Below are 22,712 nucleotides of genomic sequence, written 5' to 3'. Positions count from 1 at the left end.
GCCTTGCTTCTCCACACTCACACTGGTGTTGCCACCACTGAGCCAAGCGTGCCCAGTGGGATTTAACTGCTTTCCTGGTTACTCGCATCACACTGGACTGTCATGCACACATTCAGATCCTGACTGAACTGCCTTCGTGCACCTCATCTCAATTAAGCACACGTGCAGAAAAGCATACAGATACAGTCAGAGCAACCAGCCTAAACTAGTGGTCACACAAAACTAGGAAATGCCAGAGATAAAGGCTGCCCAGTCAAGCTTCATTCAGTTCTTCCACGTTTCATACACAAAACCATTAGGAGAAACAGCAGAAAAATCCAGTTCTTAAGTGTCAGCTTCTATCTGCCTGCAAATCTTTCTCCCGGTTTCTGCACTCCTTTCTTCTATTCTTTTGGTAGTATTTGCTCTGCTTACACACCTCTCTTCACCGGCCGCACTTGCTCTCTTTCCTGCCTCCACCCCTTCAATAGTTCACCTGCCACAACAGTCTAAATAATTGACAGCTTTCTTAAAGCTCCAGCTGCTGAGGTTGAGCATCTGTATGAGAAGTTTCTGTTTTTCACTGATTTCATGATTTTTAGGAAAAAAGCTATTTTTGATCCATAATGGTTACACAGAAAAGGTCTGAAAACTTGAAGGAATGCAAGTAAATAAACTAAACTTTTTTTTAAAAAAAAAAGTAAAGTAAATAAAACCAAAAAGCTTGAAAATAAGAACATTAAGGATATCTAAGGTAAGACTTCAAATCAATCTCAGAACTTTTTAGACTCGATTTGGGATTCTTTACTGATTGGGCCTGGCAACATTACTCATCTCTCTGGCAATTGCATCAGACTCATCCTGCCTCCTCCTTACTAACTTTAACAAAGGCGGCTTCCTTATTTGTGGCTCTTCAGGACGGCTCCCTGGCAGTCTTGAGCAGCACAAGAGGCTAAGTTCAGTTTCCCACATCTCCAGCCTCCACAGGGTACATACGCAGGTCTCTGCATCAGGCATGGAAAATTCACCAGAAGCTTTAAACTTCAGAAAGTTGTAAGTATTGGATAACTTTAACTCAGGGTTATCCACTATAACTTCAATGTATATTAGGTAACTATCTGAAAAGTTTAAATCGCTTAATTTCAATGCAAATATTTATAAGGAAAAATATATTAAAAAAGCAAACTGGTATGGAAGTGAACCTCTATTTTTTCATATACAGACTAAAGTGCCTCTGTAATTAAATTACATTCAAGGATTCTATTGGTTTAATAAACTACATTTTAACTACATTTTCTTGTAGTTAAATAGAGCTAAATTTGCAGAACATCACCATTTATAGAATTGTATTGACATCACAAAACAAGTATATACAAAGAAATGCAAACTGTGCAATTTCTTTTAGATGCTCAACTAAATAATATTTCTGCAAATAAAGATAGGCATAGCTGAAAAATGAATTTATCAAGCCTTCTGCAAGCTGTAAATGCTGATATACTTGTCGACAGCTAAAGGCTTTTTTAATCAATTAACAGACACCACTGATAAAAGTCTCAGGAAACACTACAGTAAACTGCAAATCATACATGGAGAAGTAAAATTATGCCCAATATGAAATGATAAAATACGCAGCAGCAGAATTATGTGATTTACTTTTCATTTTCAATGTATGTAGCCTGTCCTTCCATTTCTAACAAAAATATGTCTTAATTGTAATTCACAGTTTTTATAGCTCAGATACGCTTACTACTACCTAATGTTTTTAGAAAGAACTGTTCTATATACCAGACTCAATCCCCATCCTAAAATAAAAAGCCTAAACAATATGCTTTTCTAATCAACTAGAGAAATTTCATTATCAGGCAAATCATTAATTCTAATGTCTTCAAATAGCTGTTTAATTTCTAAATGTATATGAAGTTAAAATGTAATGGAATATCTTTTTTTTAATGTATAAAAGTTCCCAAAAGGTAGGAGAGCAGAAGCATCTGCTACGCCTCAAGAATGCAGGTAGGCATCATGTAATTTTATCCAGAAGAATATGCCAATACATCTTAAACCCAACCAGGAACTCTCTGCTAGTTCTGCTTCTCCCATACTCTATCAGATTGGATAGACTGACAGCTAACTGGAGGCTACTGGTGCTATGTGTTAATAGTGAGGGATCTAACAGATTATTTTGGGCTCCTGAAATGATGCTCTGTGCTAACCTTGAGGGACCTAGCCACAGTATCATGTGAGGTTTTTTGACACTGATTTCTCCCCTTCCATGAAGCTGCTCCCTGATCTTTTCTTTCCTCCCCAGCTCTCTTTGCTTTCCTACAAGTAGCCACTCCTCTGCACCATCTTCCTCAGCAACAAATCCCTTCCTAATAACCCTCCTGCCCTTGGCGTAAAGGTGGCAGGTGTCAAGGAAGCAGGTATTCAGCCACTCGTGCAGCCGTTGCTGATCATGCTGGATTCACCTCTTCCAAGCAAAAGGGGAAGCTGAATAACAGCTCTGGGCTTGATAAAGGGAAGGAGCTCTGGGCTCTGGTGAGACCCCCACTTGCACTCCTGAGAATCTCTGCTCTTCTACTAACTAGCAGACTAATCCTGGCCCTGGAAAATCAATATGAACATATGCAACTAAATCACATCTATAAACTTAAAGTATTTGTGAGTTTTGCAAACACCTAACATTGTCTTTCCTGAGCCTTTTCTACAGTCAGACTCTCCAACAGGCTGTGGTCCAAACAGGCTTAGCACTACCACTGGCTGTAGCGCTCCTCCTCCCAGACAGGCACTGGTGGGACAGGCAGAGCAGCTGGCTGCTGCTAGCACAAACTCCTTAGCAACAGGATCTTGACTACCCAGAACAAGTTTGTTTTGCATTACTTGTGCATACATTTTCTTTGAACAAACACTTAAGGCAGCTCGACTTTTCCTATGGGGAACAAAAAATGGCCTTCTCCATTACTACATGAAAAGGTGAGCTACAATTGCCACAAAATAAAACAAAACTCCTCTATTTCCATGTGAATTCTATTTTCCTATACATCACTGACAGTCACAGTGACTCCACTGTTCTCAAAGTTACTGTGGATTTACACACCTTCAACCGAGAGCAACGTTTGGCTCCCCGTGGCTCCAACGCAACGCCGCCGCAGTGTGCTGCTGAGCACAATGTTCAAATCCGACACTCTGCTGGGATAGTACTGCTCAGCAGACCACAGGGGCTGCTGCTTCCCAACAGCTCGAGATGTACTGAAATCATTATTGATAGTGTTAAGTCATATTGAGATCACGTCACTGAAGGTATCGCATATGAAGCGATAGGAAATTTTTGTCAAACCCTCTGGTCATAGTTATAGTGCTTAATATTTTCAAAGGACAACATATGCTTAGAAGTACTCTACAGGCTTTAACTAATCTCCAAAATCACTCTGTGAGACAGGTGGGAAGTATTATCTTCCATAACTTAGAGCTAAGAAAACTCAGACAAGGAAGTGCCTACAGCTACAGCGGAAAATAATAGATTAAGGATTAAAATTTGAGACCTCCTGGCTCCGACTTTCAAGCTTCCCCCTCCAGACTGCATTGCCATTTCTGGTCATGTTACTATTCTAAACCTTATGCCTAAGTCTGGCTTGAATTATCTCCTATAAGCAGCAGTTTGAAGTAGTATGAAGTATCACAGAAACAGAAATAAAACAACAATTTATCATCCCACAGAATTTAGAATAATCTTTTTCTGATAAACCCCAGTATGTGGCGATTAGAGGATAACAAAAGCATATGAAAGAAAATTAATTATACTTTCAAATATACTTTTCATATAAATATATTCACACAATATACAAATATGCTTTTCAAATAAAGACAACCCTAGACCTATAACTTTCATTATTTTCCACATGGAAAGCCTAAAGAAATGCTAAACCTTTTTTTTTTTTTTTAATGGCAACATTTTGAAGCTTATTTTAACATTTTGAAACATATTTAACATTTCCTAATGCTATGAAAGTCAATTTATGCAGAAAAAGACAGCAGTGAGGGATTTGGTTATTCCATTTTCCATTGCAGTGAAGATTTGAATCTTACCTTTTCTGAAAGCATCTTTAAAGAGTTCTTCAAACTGTCTGGAGAATGCTGGCTTGCAGAATTAAGCAGCAGGTCTGCATGGCTTGATATGAGAGGTTGTAAGTGATTGATGTTGCTGAGAACTTCTTTTGCCTTGGCTGTGTTTTCAGGGGAATAATAAATACACTGGTACCCAGTACTGTAATAACAGAAATGGGTGCATAAAGTCAAAATGGTTTCTGCTATTAATAACAATGCTTAACGTACAAAAATTTTTGCCACTGGTATTGCAAGAATGACAAGATACGTGAACTTCACTGATATTACTGCAGAGCTTCTTTTTTGTAGGGTAGAAACAAGTCCTTGCTTGAACATCAGAGGACAGCAGACTGCCCACCAATAAACACTTCAAAGCAGTAATGTTTAACCAAATTATTCTTTCGGTGCACTATGTGATCAATCTTAAAATGGATTTTTTATTTCTTTTTTTTTAACACAATTCTGAAGAAAACAAGGACACACAATGATCACAAAGAGCACAAAACTCCTTATTCTTCCATCTGAACTCTGCTGTCACACTGACAACCAGCTTTAAAGGTGCTCCAAAATGTGTCATTAATTATTAATTGATCAACAGCCTATAAGATATTTCAATCAGCATCAGTGACCTGTTCAGGAAGCGATGATAACTAGAGTTATTTCCCCAGAAAGCAACATTTGCAAGAAAGGAAATAAAAATGGCTTGAGGGAGAGAAATAAAAAGTTAATTACTACAAAAACATTCTAACACATACTGCAAAATTATTACTTTCCTTTTAACTGTTCACAAACTACTGCACTTATATGTGTATGATGGCTTCTCCTTTTGCAAGCTTATCCCTTTTTTCTTTTCCAACACTTATTAGTTAACACCTGTTATTCCATTATTCTAAAATACGATTTTTAAACAGCATGCACACTTACTAGTTCTTTGCTGCAACATATATCTTCTCACTTAAAACTCTTCTAGACAGACCTTCCCTCTATGAAGACCTGCTTCACTCCTTCAGTGAGACTAACCTAAACCTTTTGCAGTTTTAGACTGTAAACTGTAATGTTAACACAGGAAAAAAAAAAATCACATACCCAGACTGGGTTCTCACTATTTTATGGCTTTGCACTCTGGGGTCAAGGGTGCAGCTAGTTTCTACATGACTTTTAACTCAGCTTCCCTTTGCTAACCACTCAATGGAAAGCTCAAGGAATGACTGTGAAAGGACCAATAAACTTTAGGATTAAAAAAAAAGGGAGATGTCAGGCAATTCCTATAGGCTGTCCATGAAATACTGAGTCAGCTGCATCTTGTCATTACTAGTATTTTTTAATTATGTAAGCAACCAGCTCCTGGAACATTACCAATGACATAGCAGCATATAAACTCCATCTGTAGCCCCCGTAGATGGAGCAAGGACAATGTCTGAGTAATATCCTCTATCAACCGAAGTGAAGACACACTCTTAGAAGTCTTGATAATTCACAGCCTCAAGCGATCTTCTCTAATTCCTCTTGCAGTCTTCTCCCTGCCTTTATCAAGCAGCGCTTCTGCAGGCTGAATTTGGCTAGCGCTCTGTGCAGCTCGCTGCACACGCACCCTCCCTGGCATTCCCCGCAGCATTTCATTCCCAAATCTTTTCACTTATCTCACGGCTCTAAGCTCCAGCAAATACTGCAGCAGAAAAACTGCAGACAATGCCATAAGCAAGAGGGAGAGAGATATTAACCCTGTGGGTATTACTCATTTTAATAAAGTCTGGCGTAGCTTTTAAATAAAGGATATTATGAAGACAGAATGACCCTTTCTTCAAAAGGAAAAAATTTTTTTTTGGGGGGGGGGGGGGGGGGGGGAGTTTTCTATCAGGCCTCAGGCTCTGGCTAATTAACCATTTCCTGAATTCAAGAAAACATCAGACAGCTCCAAATATTCAGTTTCTTTCAAATTTTGAGGGCAATTAAAGTTTTTTTTTTTTTTTTTTTTTTGAGTACAGTTCCAAAGAAACTGAGTAATTCATTTTCAGAGATAAAATGCTTTGAGATATCTGAAGTTTCTATGAACATGTTGCATCTCAGATTAGTCTGGCATTTTCTGTGTCTTACTTTTCATGAAAGGGCACTAATATTTCCAAATTCATTGAAATGATTTTCCTTATAAACAAGTACTTTTCAGAACTTGCTGACACATATAGCTACAGTACAAGAGTAATATTAGTTGATAATAAAGACAGACAAAAAAGGAGGATTTTTTTTTTTAAACAGGTGTCCTAATAAATGTCCCATGTGTGAAATCCGCAGCACTATGAAAATCTACTCTTGATCTCTTGATATGTAAAATATGTCAGTAGTTATGTATCTTTTGAAAGAGTCTATATTTGTGTCTTCTGGGTCAAGTTTCAAATTTTTCACTGAGTACATAGTCTGGATACTGGTAGTATCACCAAGTACGTACATAACGTACATAATACCTTCCATGATCATTTCAGTTTTAAAATTCCTTCAGTAGTGGTCATGTAATTTGAATAAAGATTACATTGATTACATCTGCAATTTTAACTCTAAATTAACAAAGTTTCTGCATGAGAATACTGCAATATGCTAAGCATCTAATTTTTAATGACACTCAGAGTAACTCCACTCCTGCTGTTAACTGAGTCATTTGTGTGAGTGAGTTAAATTGTCACCATCTGGGACTGGGTTAAAATCTTTCAACAGTGAACATTTGACCTAGTGTTTTTCATAGTGGTAACTGTGGACATTAAAATCCACAGTTAAAGTGGATTTAACTGCACAGAATGCAGTTAAAGTACACGCAGCAAGAACAGCTTCCTGCAAATAACCTTGAGCTTATGTAAATTACTGAAGCTACCAATCGAGTGACTTGTAATTTAAGCATCACATATGTAATGTCTGAAGTGAAAAGTTACGATCAAAACTAAACTGATTACAATAAACACAGACAATTCACTGCATCGGGAAATAAAGCTGAACCTTAAGATCAGTGCTGATATTTTGAAAACAGGCCCAAGGGACTTAGGAACAGAAGAGCCACTGAATTTCTATATTCCTCGAAAATTCCCTTGACATTTGAGTAACTGACTATTGAGGAAAGAGGAAGTTATATTATTGGTTCCATCTATTCTATCTCTGTTTACGAAGTCTGAGTCTCCACAAAAACTGACAGGGCAGTTTCTCACTCTCCAAAGGACATCTCATCTCACCGCTGCTCTCTCAAAGCTCCCCTAAGCCCTTTCCATCCCTTCATCCAGGGAGGGGACATCCCTCTGCCCCTTTCATTAACGCGTGCTCAAGGAAATGCTTCAGGTAATTCCGTCCAGAGAGCCTACCACCTGGAAAAATACTGTGATGAGATTTTTATATATATCAAATAAATAGTACACAAATTGCTTCAGTTTCCCAGTGCAACTCCCAACAACCTTAATACGTTGATTTTATGGTCAGCTCACTCGCTCTCTCTCACACTCACACAGATGTACATGTGTGTATACACACGCACACACAAGCAGGGAAAGCAAGAAAAGAACATCTCTGAAACATGCTGTGCATAACAGGCTGTGATTTCCTTTTGAGAATAAACACTAAAATTAAATCAAACACAAATCATTATTATTTCAACATTTCTGGGCTTTTCTGTGAAACAGTACCACTTCAGGTTCCCTGGAGAATGGAAATGGATTGAAGATTATGAAAGTCAGGTAATAGGAACCCTGAAGATCTCAGCTTTAATGAAATCTCTAGTAACGAGCACATTAGTGAGAACACCCCTCACATCTCAACCAGAGATCTAGGCCTTGTCAAACAAAGAAAGGATCCTTTCAGACAATTCAAACCCCAAACAAATAATTACAGCCTAAAAAACACCTCTTTTCAGCACTATTTCAGCTTTCAGCTTGTGCTAATTTAAAGTGCAAGTATTTCTAAAGAACTTGTTAAAAATGGTGTACAAAACCACAGTGAATTACAGCACCTAATACAGCTTCTAGAATGCCCCTGTTATACTTGATGTTAGTGCTAAAGCATTAAAAATCTTGTCCTCAAGTTTTCGCAAAGGCACAAATCATCAGATTAGGTTTTAAGTAAGAGAAAAAGTCCTTGGTGTACCTTGAAAGTGATATATGAACATTTAAAGCAGTGAGGCACTACACGAGTATAATTTGGCCAATGTCTGACTTCAATGTTCCCACACAGCTGGGCTCTAAAAATAATAATTTGTTGTGCCATCTAGACTGATGAAAAGACATGTTATTCTACCTGCTGGAAGAACTAATCCATACTAGCAGGTAAACAGAAGACCAAATCTGAACATCTGATTTACTTTGTCTTTTAGCTAGAAGTAAGGAAAGGGAAGAACAAAGCACTGCAGCATCATGAAAAAAAATCTAAAATAAATATATATAGCATATAGATAATATTCTGCAATGATTTACCATACCATAATCAGCACACATCAGCAATTTCAGTTTAATTGCTATTCTGCCTAAATAGATCAAGAAAAAAAAGCTTTGTAATTGTTCTTACTGATCTTATGAAGTTTGCTACTAAAGGAACACACATACCAAACATATGGCTGATGTTTGTAGCGGTGAAGTCCTTCATCAACAACTCTGTTGCAGATAAAGAACTGTATGGACTGTGAAAGGGTTACAAATCAATGGATCTGGCTTGAAATAACATTCCATTAAGTCTTCTTTTTTACTTAAAAGAATTTTTTTCCTCTTATTCAAGACCTTATTTTAAAAAGTTTGACACACACACACAGACACACACACAAATATATATGGCTTGCTTGGTGGTAACAAATGAAAGAAGAGCTGCAAGAATACTGCATTCTTTAAAATAAGAATCTTCTTTCCTGCACCTTCTTTCCTCTGCAAAAAAAAAAAAAAAAAAAATACCTTCTATGCAATTGCAAATGTTTTTGACTTACCTTCAAACTGATTATATATACATCATCATGCACACTTCTGTTAAATAAGCTTTCTTAAAACATACATTTCACTGTTTTTGGTTTGGCAATGGCAAATGCAATCACGCTCTTGAAAAGCGGTGTCTAACTATGCTTGCCAGTTAACTCTTCCTCCTATCTGTTAATTCCAGAAGTACAGATTTGAGCAAAGGACAGACATCCATTTGAAGCAAAATATATTTTCTGGTACACTGACACTGTGAATATTTCAATAAACTGTTTTAATAATGAGCCAGAGCCTCAAAGGAATGCAGGACATTGTCCTACGCACTGACAATGATGTCTTGAAAGCTACCAGGACCTTCTCAGATTGGCTTGAAAAATAATTTCTTCCCACATCTTTCTTTAGGTTTTCAGATCAGTTAGCCTAGAGGAAACAGATGCTAAATCTGCATTTTTTTTCCTGTTCACTTTATATTCTGTCCGGTATCTCAAGGTGTTACTTCTTCCTTCATCCAAAGCTTCAGAAAAGCTGCTCCCATTGTAAAACAGAAAATTTAAATTGTAAAAGCTGTCTTTGGAAATGCTAAGTGGTCTCAAAACATCCTCATGCAGTTAAACAAACAGGAGCATACAAAATAAAGTTGTCATTGCTGCAGTAAAAGAAATTTTTCTGTGGTAAGAATGAGAATGGTCCTTTCAAGTATTTATTTAAAGCACTCCCATTCTTGAGCATTCAGGCAAGTGAAATCATATTCAGAGTGCTTTACACTTTACACTAGAAGGACTTACATGTGTCCAAAGACAACAAAAACATATACTGAGTTTCTTCTGAGTTGACCACTAAAATAGATGGAAGGTGAATTTTGAAGGCTCCTTCCCTCCCTTTGTACTTTCTGGGAGTTCATAGACTTAGTGATCATTTCTTCAAGAGTTATAAACTATTTTGATTTCCTTTTATTTCCATGGCTTCAGAGTGGTATAAGTAAACAATAAAGAATACCTTTTTCACTGATTTCAGAAAATGTAAACTATGTCACTGAAGGGTGAATGTCAACATCTGCTCAACCTATAAGTCAATAACAGATTTTTATAATCTCCCAATTTGTTCTTTGTCATATTCTGCCTATGAAAATTTGAGTATTTAACATAATAGTACTCATTTTCTATTGGCAGTCACGAGGAGTTATTCTACCATACACAGAGTCCTTCCGGCATTCCCATCTAAACGCTTTGCCACTGACTGCATGAGTTTGGCCCAGTTAGTCTGAGCGTTGAGCCATCACAGCTCCTAGTGCTGTCAGTGGCAGTTTTGGCCTCTTAAAACTTCTGAATTACCACAGCAATAAATACACATGTCCAACGCTTAGTTAACAAAACATGCAAATAACACTTCCAGATAAGTTTAGCAGTTAACAGAGCATTTAACATTTCTTAAGTCTTATTTCGACTTTCTGGAGAACAAGAAAAATAATATTTTCTTATCTACTTCAGAGCGCTGTCAGAAATGAAGATACCTCAAGCTACTGTTTGCTTACTGAAAAATTGTCTGTAGATACTTTCTACTTAGCACAAATATTGCGGAAGAAATATCTCATTTTGAACAGCATGTTTTCAAGCACAAGTATTCCTCAGGCTCTCTAGAATATGGAAGGAAAAACAATTTTGTTCACATTCAAAATCACTTCTGACATTAAAAATACATAATCCTTCAAATTTGCAGTCTAGCAAAGTGGGGAAAATAAAGGAAGTATTTTATGAATGAATTTTTTTTCATTGTCGAATACATGGAAGATAAACCATTTTAGTATTCAGTGAGCATGTAACATATCAATGCACTTTTATTTTCTTAGTTACTTCCCAAAAATACTTACTTTCGCCTTTCTGCCTCAAATTTAGTCAGTAGTTTCCGGAGACCACCATTCTTAAACCCCTGACAGTGTGCGGCCGGGGCTCCCACGGTGATGACATCGTACACAGCATCTAGAAGGGGAACAGCCCATCACTGAGATTTGCATCCACCGACACCCAAGGCCCAACAGCACTCTGGTATCCGCTGTACAGCAGATGGGGCAAACAAGTGCATTATTTTTACTAGGAATAACTGAGAAGCTGTCTCTGGAGGGGGCAAAGAGCTAATCAATCTTTCCACACAGCCACCAACTGGACACTCTAATACTTACCTAATTTATTGCTACCTCTAAATCATATGCCACAGTTTAGAACAATATTCTAGCTCTGCAGTTTACAAAGTTGCAAAGTAAATTGCTCCTTTGTGTATCTCACTTTATTACCTCCTCTATTATTTAATATACAGTCATCCTGCAATGCATAGATGCGTGCATTTTAGGTTCAAAACAGACCATTATGCTGAAATAGTCTGACTGTCTGAATAATACAAGCTACAGAATTTCAGAAAGAAATTTCAGAGAGGAAAGGAGAGAGAAAAAACAAGCGAGCGAGAAAGCGAGCGCGAGAAATGACAATGAACTCCCTGCAATCCCCCAGAAGTTGCTCCAACGATTAAATCAGCCTTACTAGCAGAGGCCTGCATTTCAATCCCAGTTTGAATTTGTTTAGCTTCCACTTTCAGATCTAACTAGCTCTTTGATGCTAAACTGCACTGTTCTGTTTACTGAGATTCATTTACGTGTTATATATGTTTTTACAGAAAGAGCACGCAGTTGTTTCCAGCTGGAAAGCCAACACAACAGGACACGAGCTATTCTATTCCAAGACCTTCACCGCCAAGACCACAAAGCTCTTGTTACTCTGCATGTACCTGATGCCTGGTGACGTGAATGATGAACTTTTCTATGGATATATGCTTACAGGTCTGGAGATGAAATGCCTTTTCCGAAAGAGCCTCACATTCTGGGCCAGTGATCGATCTTCAGGGCAGAGACAAAGATGTAATTACACCACAGCCACAATCATTATTCCCTCCCAGTCTTGGTATTTACATTAAGCAGGCACTAAGCAGTACCTGTATTATGCCCAAGACCACTGGAAGGATGAAAACACAGGTCAAACTGAGGCATTTTTAAAATGTATTTCTAAAGGAAACCATTAGAGGATCTTTCTCTGTGAGCTATTTTACTCATCAAGGAAGCTTTCCATGTAAATTAAAATCTAATCCTCTCCTAAAATAGAACTTTTCTTGCATTCTGATGATAAATATCCCTAGAAGCAAGAACACTGTACAAATGATTCACAGTTAATGAACTGTGCTTTACTTCTGGAGCTGAATTTCAAAGCATATTCGCTCAAACTGATTTGAACTCTAACTCATTGGTGGCTCTTCCAATTCCCGCTTACGAAGAGAAGCTGCACGCTTTTGTTAGCCTCACGTGAGCTTCAGGGTCCCTAGATCATCCCATCTTTCAGCTCTTGGTGGAGATTTGCCCATAATACACGAGCTTGGGCACACAGAGCTCCATCTTGACTTGACATTAAGCAATTCTCTGCTTTCAACAGCAACAGCTTGAAACCGCAGAGAGGAAACCATCAGGCTACCCAGGGGAAGTCTGAATTTGCTTATGGCTAACTCATGAAGCAGTGGGGAACATTTAAAAGACTACCCCCACCCACCAAGCCGTGCTTTTGCTGACTCTGTATTAAAAATCAAGGGTGAACCTGCCCACAACTAACCGTCCGTGGGAAGCTTTCGGACAGCCGGGCGCCACGGCTTGGCATAGCCAGGCAGCAGCTGCGTGGGAGGCAAACGGCCCCTCGCGCAGCTGAGCGCCTCCCCTGCGGCTGCCAGCGAGCGCGGGGCCAGCAGCTGCCCCCCGCGATGGCCACCTGCCCCACAGCAGGGCGGCTGCCGCAGCCGCCCCAGGCCCCGCTCCTGCTCGCAGGCCTGCCGGCGCTGCTCGTCACAAGCCTCGGCAGGAAGCTCTTCAGCCACCGCCGCGGGCTCCAGCCTTGCAGACTGCTGCGATCGCTCCCTGCGAGCCCTTAGCAGAGGAGACGCCTGGTGTTTAAGACTAGGCGAACAAATCCTCCGCAGGAAATCAAGGGAGAGGGAGGAGAGCAACAAGCAGCCATCTACGATGCTGGTGAGGTACCTGGGACAGTCTCACTCCCACCTTCCAGAGCATGTTATACTGGAAAGCATTGCAGGACTGCAGAGGAAATGCCTTGTGACGTGCTTTCATTTCCAAATTGACGTGGCTCCTAGCAAAGGCGGCGCAGCGCCAGCGCACGGCTGGAGCAATGCTCCAGCACCTCGGCAGCGGCGCCCACCTGGGGCCCAGACCGCTGCCGACAGCCCTCCGCAGCGCAGGGAAGCTCAGGGCGCAGCAGAGGAGGGGAGCAGCCACAGAAGACTGTCGGCGTGATCCGCCAAAGGCGCTCATTAATAAACCGTCTCAAAATAACCAGCCTCAAACAATTACTTCAGAATTGGAAGAAGGAATATACACAGGAAGACCAGAAAATAAAGAAATCAGGCTTCAAATAAATCACTGTTTCTTAATAACTACTGTGACTCAGAGAAATACACCCTGCTCCTGGTTACACAAATGGGACATTAACATCAGCCACCTGCTTGCTCCAGTGACTTGCACCAGCCACCAGTAACTCCTCACCACGCCAAACTATCACCTAACTGCTCATCCCTCCTGCCGGAATAAAACACCGAGCTTTTGCAACACGGCGACCACCACAGGGGCACGGCAGAAGTTCAATAAACCTAGACTTTATCAGAGCAATATAAAGAGCTGAGGGACCCCTATCTCAAGCAGGGCTCAATCGAGGGTTTGAACCAACGAACCTTGACTGTTAAAATAGCGCATCAGCCTCCTGCTGGCTTTCACCAGAGACACTCGCTGTCTTACACTGCATGCAGAAGAAAAATGAAAGTCTGTTTGGTATACTGATTTTATTTAAAATAAGCACACTTGAGTATTTTCTGTTTCCCCATTTCTTGATCCATTATGACCTTGCAAGATTAATACGTAAGCAAGGGTATAGATAACAAAACTATGGCAACATTTAAACTTCAATTCTGTAGTATGACGGACAAAGGGGATGGGTGTCTATCAAATGGATAGATACAGTTACTACACAGCAAATTAGTATTTTTCTCAAAGCTGTTGCTACCTGAAGTTTAAGCACACAGGTATTTTCTGTTCAATGTCAGCACCCGGTAACAACCTGAATCAAAGTTCAGTAAAAGTAAAGTTTATACTGAGCATGTTGAACAAAAAAGCATATATCCATGTGTGCACATCCGATGCAATTAAGACCTAGCTCATGTGCCAAAACTAAAGCTGTCTGACAGCACACAGGTTAATGACAGCTCTTCAGCTCGTCAGCTGGTTTAATCACAACCTCCGTGGACGTTCACATGCCTTCCCCAACTCCCTCCCCACCTTGCATCAGCCACCTTCTCACAATCTGGCTGCTCTTCGATACATGGCAAGTAAAGCTCAAGGTAAGGAAGACCAACTGGATGTCAAAGTGCTACTCGCACCAAAAGGATGAGCAAATGCATTTATATAATACAAGATGCAAGTCTTTGGTGCTTGTAAAATGAAACTTATTTCTGTAACGCGAATGGGTGAGACAGCTAGGTATGTAATAGATACAGAAATTACACTTAAATTTATCTTAATAAATGAAAGTATAATCATCTTTAATTACTTTTTGTTGTATTATTATATAGTGCTACCAACATATCCTAAATATGTGGAGAAACCCATTTCATGCAGACAGAAATAAAAAGAGCTCCTTACAACTAAAGTGTCAGTCTTGCAAAGATACATGTGTAGGCAGAAATTCAATGCTTTCAACATAAGTTCTCTTCTTTGTTATTGTTTTGTAATCTCTAATCTTGAGTGCAACTACAACAACGTTATCTAGTTCTCATGTCAGTGGAGCGAGTGAACATTATCTAAAGAAAACAGGCAGATCTATAATTTAAGATATAGTTCTAAATTTAGAAAACAATTCTCACAGTTATCTATTTTTCATTTACGGATTAGTCATATCTCACAAGCAAACTGGCTTTGGAGAAGAAAGGAGAAATTCCATCAAAAACAAAACTCTGATGGTGTAGAAACTGTCGTGCGTGATGGAATAAGTGGTATCTTTCTTTCTCTTTTACTGTTTAGCAAATAAACATATAATGTACTGCTGCCAGAGCTGCTTTCTGGAGAAGACACAAAATTAAGGTTCTGACACTTGTAGTCATTATACTTCTAAAAGTACTTTCTGAGCACTTAAGGAAAATAATGGGCAAGTGCCAGATTTAGACCCAAAAGAAAAGTAGGAAATGTCCACATGGAGAGTGTTTTTTAGGCCCCAAAGTGAAAAATTGAATACTTTGAGCCTGTAGAGTAGTAAATGTTTTTAAACAATGAACTTGAAAGCTTGATTTTGATTTTATAATAAAATGTGCAACAATCTAGTCATACAAGAAATCTTCTGTATCAAGTCATACCACATAAACAATACACAAGCTAATAAGGTATACATTTCACTGACTGGCAAAACACAAAATGAAATCAATTGCAGAATTAGCCTTAAAAGTCACTGTATTTCTTGTGAAATTCTTGCCTGTTCAGTATTCTCCCAAATCTGTGCAAGTCCTGACTGCACACATATTTACTAAAACATCAAATTTAATACTACTGTTTTCAGCGTTTTTGCCTGAAGCGTCTTCATTGTCCATCTATGAAGTTTAAATAACACCATTGCCAACATCCTTCTATTATACAAAAACACCAAACTGACCAAGATCTGACTCTCTGCAAACATGTATTTTGGTTTTATTCTGGTTATCTGAAAGCGCAGCCATCTAATCTTCATTCTTGAAAATGGATATATAAAAAGATAGTTACAGCTTAACAGGGGCCAAAACAGAAATCAAACTTTCCAGTTGTAAGTTGAATTGTATTTCAAAGCAGACTTGGACACACTTAGGGAATTTCTCTAAAGAACGTACCTTTCAAGCGAGGACTATGCACATGCATTCTCTGAAGATGAAGATTTATTGGAATGAATTCTAATGTTTTTTCTCCTTTGCTACAGCTTGATTTGAAGGAAGAACCTGAAAAACAAAAGTTTAAAGAATCATCATCTTAAGTATGCAGCAGATGTTTTGTCTTTTTTCTTTTTTAATGCAAGGACAACACTTGTATGTTAGCAGCCTTTAATTTACTTTTAATGTGTAATTGTATATTAGAAAAAGAATGGTTCACTAACTGAGTCTCAGCATGTACCCATACTGCAGGGAACAAAACAGCTTTTAATTCACAGAACAATCTAATTTTTTATTCTAGGTGACAGACATTTTTCCTGCTGTTTGAAATCAGTCTGCAGTCTGCTGGAAATGATGCCACAGTTTATGTGCATTATTTTTATGCTGCGCTAAAAACACAGGACACAGAGCTACGACAGTACTACTTTTACCACCAAGTAACTTATTTTTCCTTAGAACAAAAATATTACATTGACTAGGCTATGTACTCTTCCTAGAAAGTTCAAACGAAGAAACATAAACTAGCTGAAAGAGAGCTATAAATTAATTTTCTTCCCCAAAACCTAGTATCATGAAAGGCGCACTGCTCTGAAAAATATGTGCATTCATCAGAATTATCACCAAAACACAAAAACTGAGATTATGAGTAACTAAGTATTACCATTGGGGTAGACAGGAAGCTAATTTAAGCCTGACAGTACAAAAACGTAATTTACCTGAAGATATTTAATAGAATATATACATGAAATTAAAGGATGTATACTAGGAAAGAGAGGTTTTCTCACTAAGACAGCCCAACATTTACTAATTCCAGTTTTTCAGCACCCAATCATTTCACCAAATCATTTGGACTAAAATTTCTCTGATTCAGATAGGGCTTTTTTCCCCAAAAAATTTCTTAAATATTCAATCTTTTCAGGGGAGGGGGGAGAAGGAGAAGCTGAGAAAAACAAGAGTTTTCCCATTAGGCAAAAAAAAGTTCTGATGACCATTCTTTTGTCCTCCAGTTTTTGCACCATCATGATCTGGAGTTTAGCATTTGTGTTGTGGTTCCCCAGGAAAATCTGTCTGTTTGGCCAAACTGTAAATATTTCACTTGTTCAGTCATGATTTGCTGGAAGCCATCAGTTAAAACTCCCATAAATTTCAACACAGCTTGAACCTCCCAATGCAAAGCATATTACCAGAGGGCACCGATGACCCTCCAAGTCCAAGGCTACAGAAGTGTAAGCAAAATTCTGCTCAAAAGGCTGTTCTTATTTACACTGAGCCAAGCCAGGAATAGGTGCTATACTTAAATGAGCAGTGGGCCTATAGAAGATGCTACCTAAGCTTAGTAACTTAAGAGTAATAATAATCATTTGAACCAAGACTAAGAGCAAAAATAGCACGAATAAGAATTAGTAGAGTCAACTACTGAGATTTGATGAGAAAACTGAGGATGCAGGCTGAGAGCAGTGGGGAACATAATCTGGTAACCATAAGGTGAGAAAAAAAAAAAAAAAAAAGGATGGAGAGCAGGCAAGGGAAATGGAAGTGTATCAAAAAAAGAAGTGGAAACAGTGCAGATGAGATTAAATCTCTTAAGTAAGAAAACAGGAAGGGGCAGATTGTTTATGGGAATTCTTCTAAGACCGAGATCAAAGCTTGAGGAGCAGTGACTGGATCTGGGATACAGAAACACTGCCAGAACTAGAAGATAGTAAGATGACAGCAGATCAGAAGGCAGAGGCAATTAAAAAAAAAGAGAGAGAGAGAGAGAGAGAGAGAGAGAGAGAGAAGGAGAAGAGCCTGTGCTCTGTGCTCGCTAGAGTACCTTCCTGCCCAGAGCCAAAGTAGCCCACACACAGCATTTCCGAGTCATCTTACTCCTCTCTTCACCTGTGAAGTGAGAATCTCTAGCCCTCTGATACCAGAAACATGTGGGATAACTACCACCTACTCTGTTATTACGTTAACTCAAATATGAGAGATCCATGCAGTACAATTAAGATTTCAATCTGCACTTGCCAATATCACCCGTACGATAAAACTCATTTTTACTGTTTGCTTTTTAAAAAACAATGAAGCAATTTGTGTTTAAAGATCAAGAAAACAAAAATTCCTCTGTTAAAATAATAATTATTATTGCAAGATTAAACTCTTTGAAGTTAGGAAACATCAGCACGTAGATAGCTTATGAAACCTTCATTTGATGTTCACTCACTTGAACATGAACCAGATTTTACTGACATCTTGCACAGTAGCTTTTTCCAGTTCCTTCATCATGTAGGATCTTTGTTGCTCACTTTGGAAGCAGCAGTTCAGTATTAGGTTTCCGACTTTTACTTTGGCATTTAGATTCAAATATATTGCTCAAGCCTTTTACAAAGGCAGGATTATTCATTTCCTCAAACCTGCCCATCGTACACATCACTATTGTCTCTGAGGGCTCGACAAGTATTTACAAAATAATTTTAACTGGCTGAATAAAAGGTTACAATCTCACCCATTTTAATGGCAGAAAATAACTAAGGGATGAAGCATATAAGAAACAATGCATTAATATGAGATACGGGGGATTTGATTCTGCAGAGTATGCATTACTAGACAGCACTTCATATCATGGAAGCACAGTTCCTACTGGCTTGAATTACATCCATAAGCACTCAGCACTGCTGCAAAATAGAGCCTGTGACTATTGTCAGGCTTCCAAAAAGGAAGAACACACAGTGACCACTTCTGAAAGGTCTGACTTGCCTAGTGTCACACAGAGACTTTCTGACAGAGGCAGGGATAGGGGCCAGTTCTCCAGAGCAATATTCAATTGCCTTAACCTTGATGGTCTTTTCTTCTCCTTCTAGAGAAGCACGAATAATAGAATTTTCAGTTTGATGACTGAACTGGAAAAAGAAAAACAAAGATCAGGAAAAAAAAATTCATTTCAGGTCAAACTAAAAAGTTTCCAAGTTCTACTCCCTCCCAAACTCACCAAAAGTGTTTTAGATTAACCTGAAATGATTTGTTTTGTTGTTCCCTAACTCTTTCAGAATTTTGCTATACTACTGCTTTGAAACAAAAATACTTAACATTTTCAAAAATTGCCTCCCATTCTAAGGATCACAGTGTTCACCAAAACAATATGAACATAAAACAGTCCTAACTTCCTTAGATGTCCATTTTCAGTGACTATCCTACTAAACCAAAATTGCTAACACTAATGCAATCTCCCAACACTTTCACCGCAGTCTTTCAATTTCCGAAATAAATGCTCTACTAACAGCAGCTTTCTTCATTTAATTCCACAAATAGCCCAGTTGACTGTGAAGTTGGCATCTCCTGATCGTAACCTCACATGATCATAAGAGGAGAACGGGGGAACGTTTTGGAAAATCATATTTACAGATGGCGTCTCCCCTTCTGTACCTCGCCTATGAGGGAACAAAGTCTTCCCTAGTGCTAAGGAAACTAGAGATATTTGTTATCTAATTCACTTACATGGAGTCAGTCCTTCAAAACTGTGACAATCTACCTGTGAAAAAAGCACCCTTTTAAAGACAAGCAATTGTTCAGCTAATAACAAAGCAGTCACAGCAGCATTAATCCCACTTTTAGGGTGCCAAGGAGAGAGAAGGGTAGTTGACAACAGTTGGTGCTTCCCCCTGCCAGTTTCTCCTCCTTTGGCTGGACAGCAGGTAGAGGAGCCCAGCCAGAGGTGTAAGCGCGCCACGGCTTTTCCGCAGGGAACGCAGCCATCGGCCTCATCTCAAAATTGAGCCTTCACAAGATAGCAAGTTGACTCAGAAATTCTGCATCTGGAGCCAGATAACAGAAACTTGATCTAATTTACAGAAGTGACCTTGTCAGGTTCCTAGCTATAAGCATTGCTGATGGCAGACCACCCTGTTAGGACTGATGCCCACATGAGAGCAGAGCCAGGGGTCCAGCACAGTTGCATTGCTTCTCCTGGGCGCAGCAACTTTCCAGCTCAGCTGCAGAAGGAAGGGAATGGCCTCATCCAAAGCTCAGGCAACACAATGGCTAAGGTAACTCCAGAAGATTACAAAGGCCAAATTCTAAAGTAAAAATCTCTTTTCACATGAATTCATAAAACCAGGCTTTACATACCAAAGTAAGTAAAGCCTGCACTGAAATATAAATACCTGAAAAGACTGAAGTTGTACCCACATCTCCAATTTTAGCATTTTCCATCTTGCATTCGAATTTGCAATCTCTGCAATGTTCTCCTGACATTGCTTTTGTGCAAATTTAGTAACTAATAATGGGTACGTTTACCTTGCTTTCATTATTAAATTAGTGATTTTTAAGGTATAGTATGTACATATTATATAGAAAAGTCATCCTACTTGTCTTGTCTGATTAACTTTTGCTAAGACAATATTGTAGTACATTTCAGAACATGAAGCGCACTTTATTTGTGGGAAGAAAGATTTTTTTTTTGAGAGAGAGATTTGAAACAAAATTGAATTTATGATTGAAGACATGTCACAGAGAGGTAAAGCAGAGATCCTGACAGTTAGTCAAGGTGACAGACTCCTCACAGAGCCCAACACTCTATAGTATTGGCTACCACAAATGCAATGTTAAGAAAATCTTGCAGAGAAAGCAAATTCAAATACTATACAATGTATAAAAACATTTTAAAGATTAGGACCAAACTGTAAAACAGACAGCTAAGGTGAAAATATTCAACTACATATCCATCATTATCTTCAAAGTTATTAGCTGAACATTATTCTCCTTTGTACAGAAGGACAATTTTTCCAATTGAAGTACTTCAAAACAGGAAAATTCTATGATAATATTATGTTAAAAGACCAGTGAAGGTCATCTCAGGAGCTCAAGGGAACCTTGGGCTTTGGTTGCACCTGCACCAATGGCACCTGAGATGCTGCAGGTGAGATCTGAGAGTTCTTACTCACTGTAAGGGAGTTTCCTTGGGCCACACATTAAGGACTGCTATTTCCGGCCTCCTGAGCCCTGCACGCAAAAGGGATTTCTAGCAGGAGGTTCCTGAGAGGCTACCGTGGCTTGGGCAAGCCCCAGGCTGAGAGTCGTATCACTGATGCCTACAACCACAAAACATCCCTAGACCAAGCTGGGTGCACAAATGGTCCATCTCAGCCACACAAACCCCCGTGATCCTCACTTTAATGTCTTATTAGACTACAACACCCAACGCGCTGGAGTGTCTGAGAGTGCGTGGCTCTGCTTGCATTCAGCCTGATCTGCTGTCACTGTTAGTTTTACCAGCCTGTATTTCCTACCAGGTGCCCAGAAGACAACGACCACTTTCCCACAGCTCAGCAAGAAAAAACGCAGAAGGCACACAAAGAACGATGGGATATGCCCAGAGAAGCTGGCAAGACACTTAGAAACCAGTCACATAGCTATAGCTCCCCAGAAGAGGAGGTCCGGGTGCAAACCATAGAGCTAACACTGCAGAGAAAGTGACCTCCAAAAGCAAAACGAACTCTCAGCCAATTAAGTCATTAAGACACCACTTAAGCAAAGTATATATTTACATCGACAACTTTAAATGCAGCATTTCCAAAAAGAGGGAAAGCCGAGTGAGCAGTCTGTATTAACATTTTACTTTTTGGCATCCAAATCTTACACTGCCTGCCAGATCAAAGCACAGATTTGGGGTTTTAATCTGGCTCTACAGACATATACTCAGTATACTCAGTATATTCTCAGTGAGAAACACTCACTATCCAAATAATTTATCAAATTTAATTTAATAAGTAAGAATAAAAATAATATAGGGGTCTTTATACTCCCTACTATAGTATAGAGTATAAAGATGACATTTTTTTTAAAAAAAGACTGTACTGTTGTTTGGCTTTAGAATGTGTGCATATCCCAGTGATTACAACAAAATCAGCTTTCAAATGTTAAAGCAACTTTTGCTGCAACATGAAATATTTCATTTTTTATTTTCTTTTAATATATAAATAAGTAACTTTCCAGCAGTACATTAGTGGCAGGGGGGAGAAGGTGGCTGAAGAAATGAGATTTAGGTATGTATCTGAGCGTTGGCTGTTGGCCTCCTACTTCACTCCTTACTCATTAGTTTTTACCTTTATCATTATTACGTTGTTTGTGTTAGGGGGTACGGTCTTTATTTTGTTTTTAAGAGGCAGAGGAAAATTACTACTCTTTATATACGCTGCTTCTATCCTCCTTCAGTAATCTTGGGTTCCCTTGGTCCACTGCAATTACCCCAAAGCCCAGTTATGACAACTCAGTTAACATCACGAATCCTTTTCAAATTCACTGGGCACATTACAGACCTTTCAGGATTTGTATTTAATAGATTACATTGTCCAGTTTTTTTAATCTGAACAGGTCACTTCAATATTTTTCTGCAAGTGATAATTATTACATTGATTCCTTTATAATGTGTATTTATTGCCTTGCATATGATGCTTTATGGAATGCTTTCAAAATGTAATTAACCTAGCATTAAAAATCCCTTAAATTAGTTAAAACACAGAAATATAGGAACTCTCATGCTGAAACAGGCAGAACTCTGCCAAAATCAGAACTGGAATATTCTGATGACGGTAAACAACCACGAGTAAGACTAAATTACTCTTTTGCACCCAATATGCAAACAATTATACAAAATTTGGTGTAACAGATGAGCTTTCCACCTTTACACCCCATCACATATACAATTAAGCAGGGGATCAACTGCTCTTGAAATGTTTGGGTTCAGCT

The 22,712-nt window shown here is 38.9% G+C and overlaps 1 protein-coding gene across 11 annotated transcripts in view; it reads right to left on the bottom strand.

Annotated features, from left to right (window-relative positions):
* The window catches only part of INPP4B (inositol polyphosphate-4-phosphatase type II B), a 384,670-nt gene that overhangs the window by 75,873 nt on the left and 286,085 nt on the right, over positions 1-22,712 (bottom strand). For all 11 annotated transcript variants that reach the window (XM_062573936.1, XM_062573932.1, XM_062573929.1 and 8 more), the window contains 3 exons: positions 15,951-16,055; positions 10,873-10,981; positions 4,063-4,240 (listed from right to left, as the gene is read on the bottom strand). In XM_062573936.1, coding sequence (XP_062429920.1) covers positions 4,063-4,240; positions 10,873-10,981; positions 15,951-16,055 — 392 coding nt within the window. The remainder of the gene's footprint in view (positions 1-4,062; positions 4,241-10,872; positions 10,982-15,950; positions 16,056-22,712) is intronic.

The sequence above is a fragment of the Rhea pennata genome, chromosome 4, assembly GCF_028389875.1.
Source record: "Rhea pennata isolate bPtePen1 chromosome 4, bPtePen1.pri, whole genome shotgun sequence".
Classification (NCBI taxonomy): Eukaryota; Metazoa; Chordata; class Aves; order Rheiformes; family Rheidae; genus Rhea; species Rhea pennata.
This window is presented reverse-complemented; position numbering and strand designations above follow the sequence as displayed.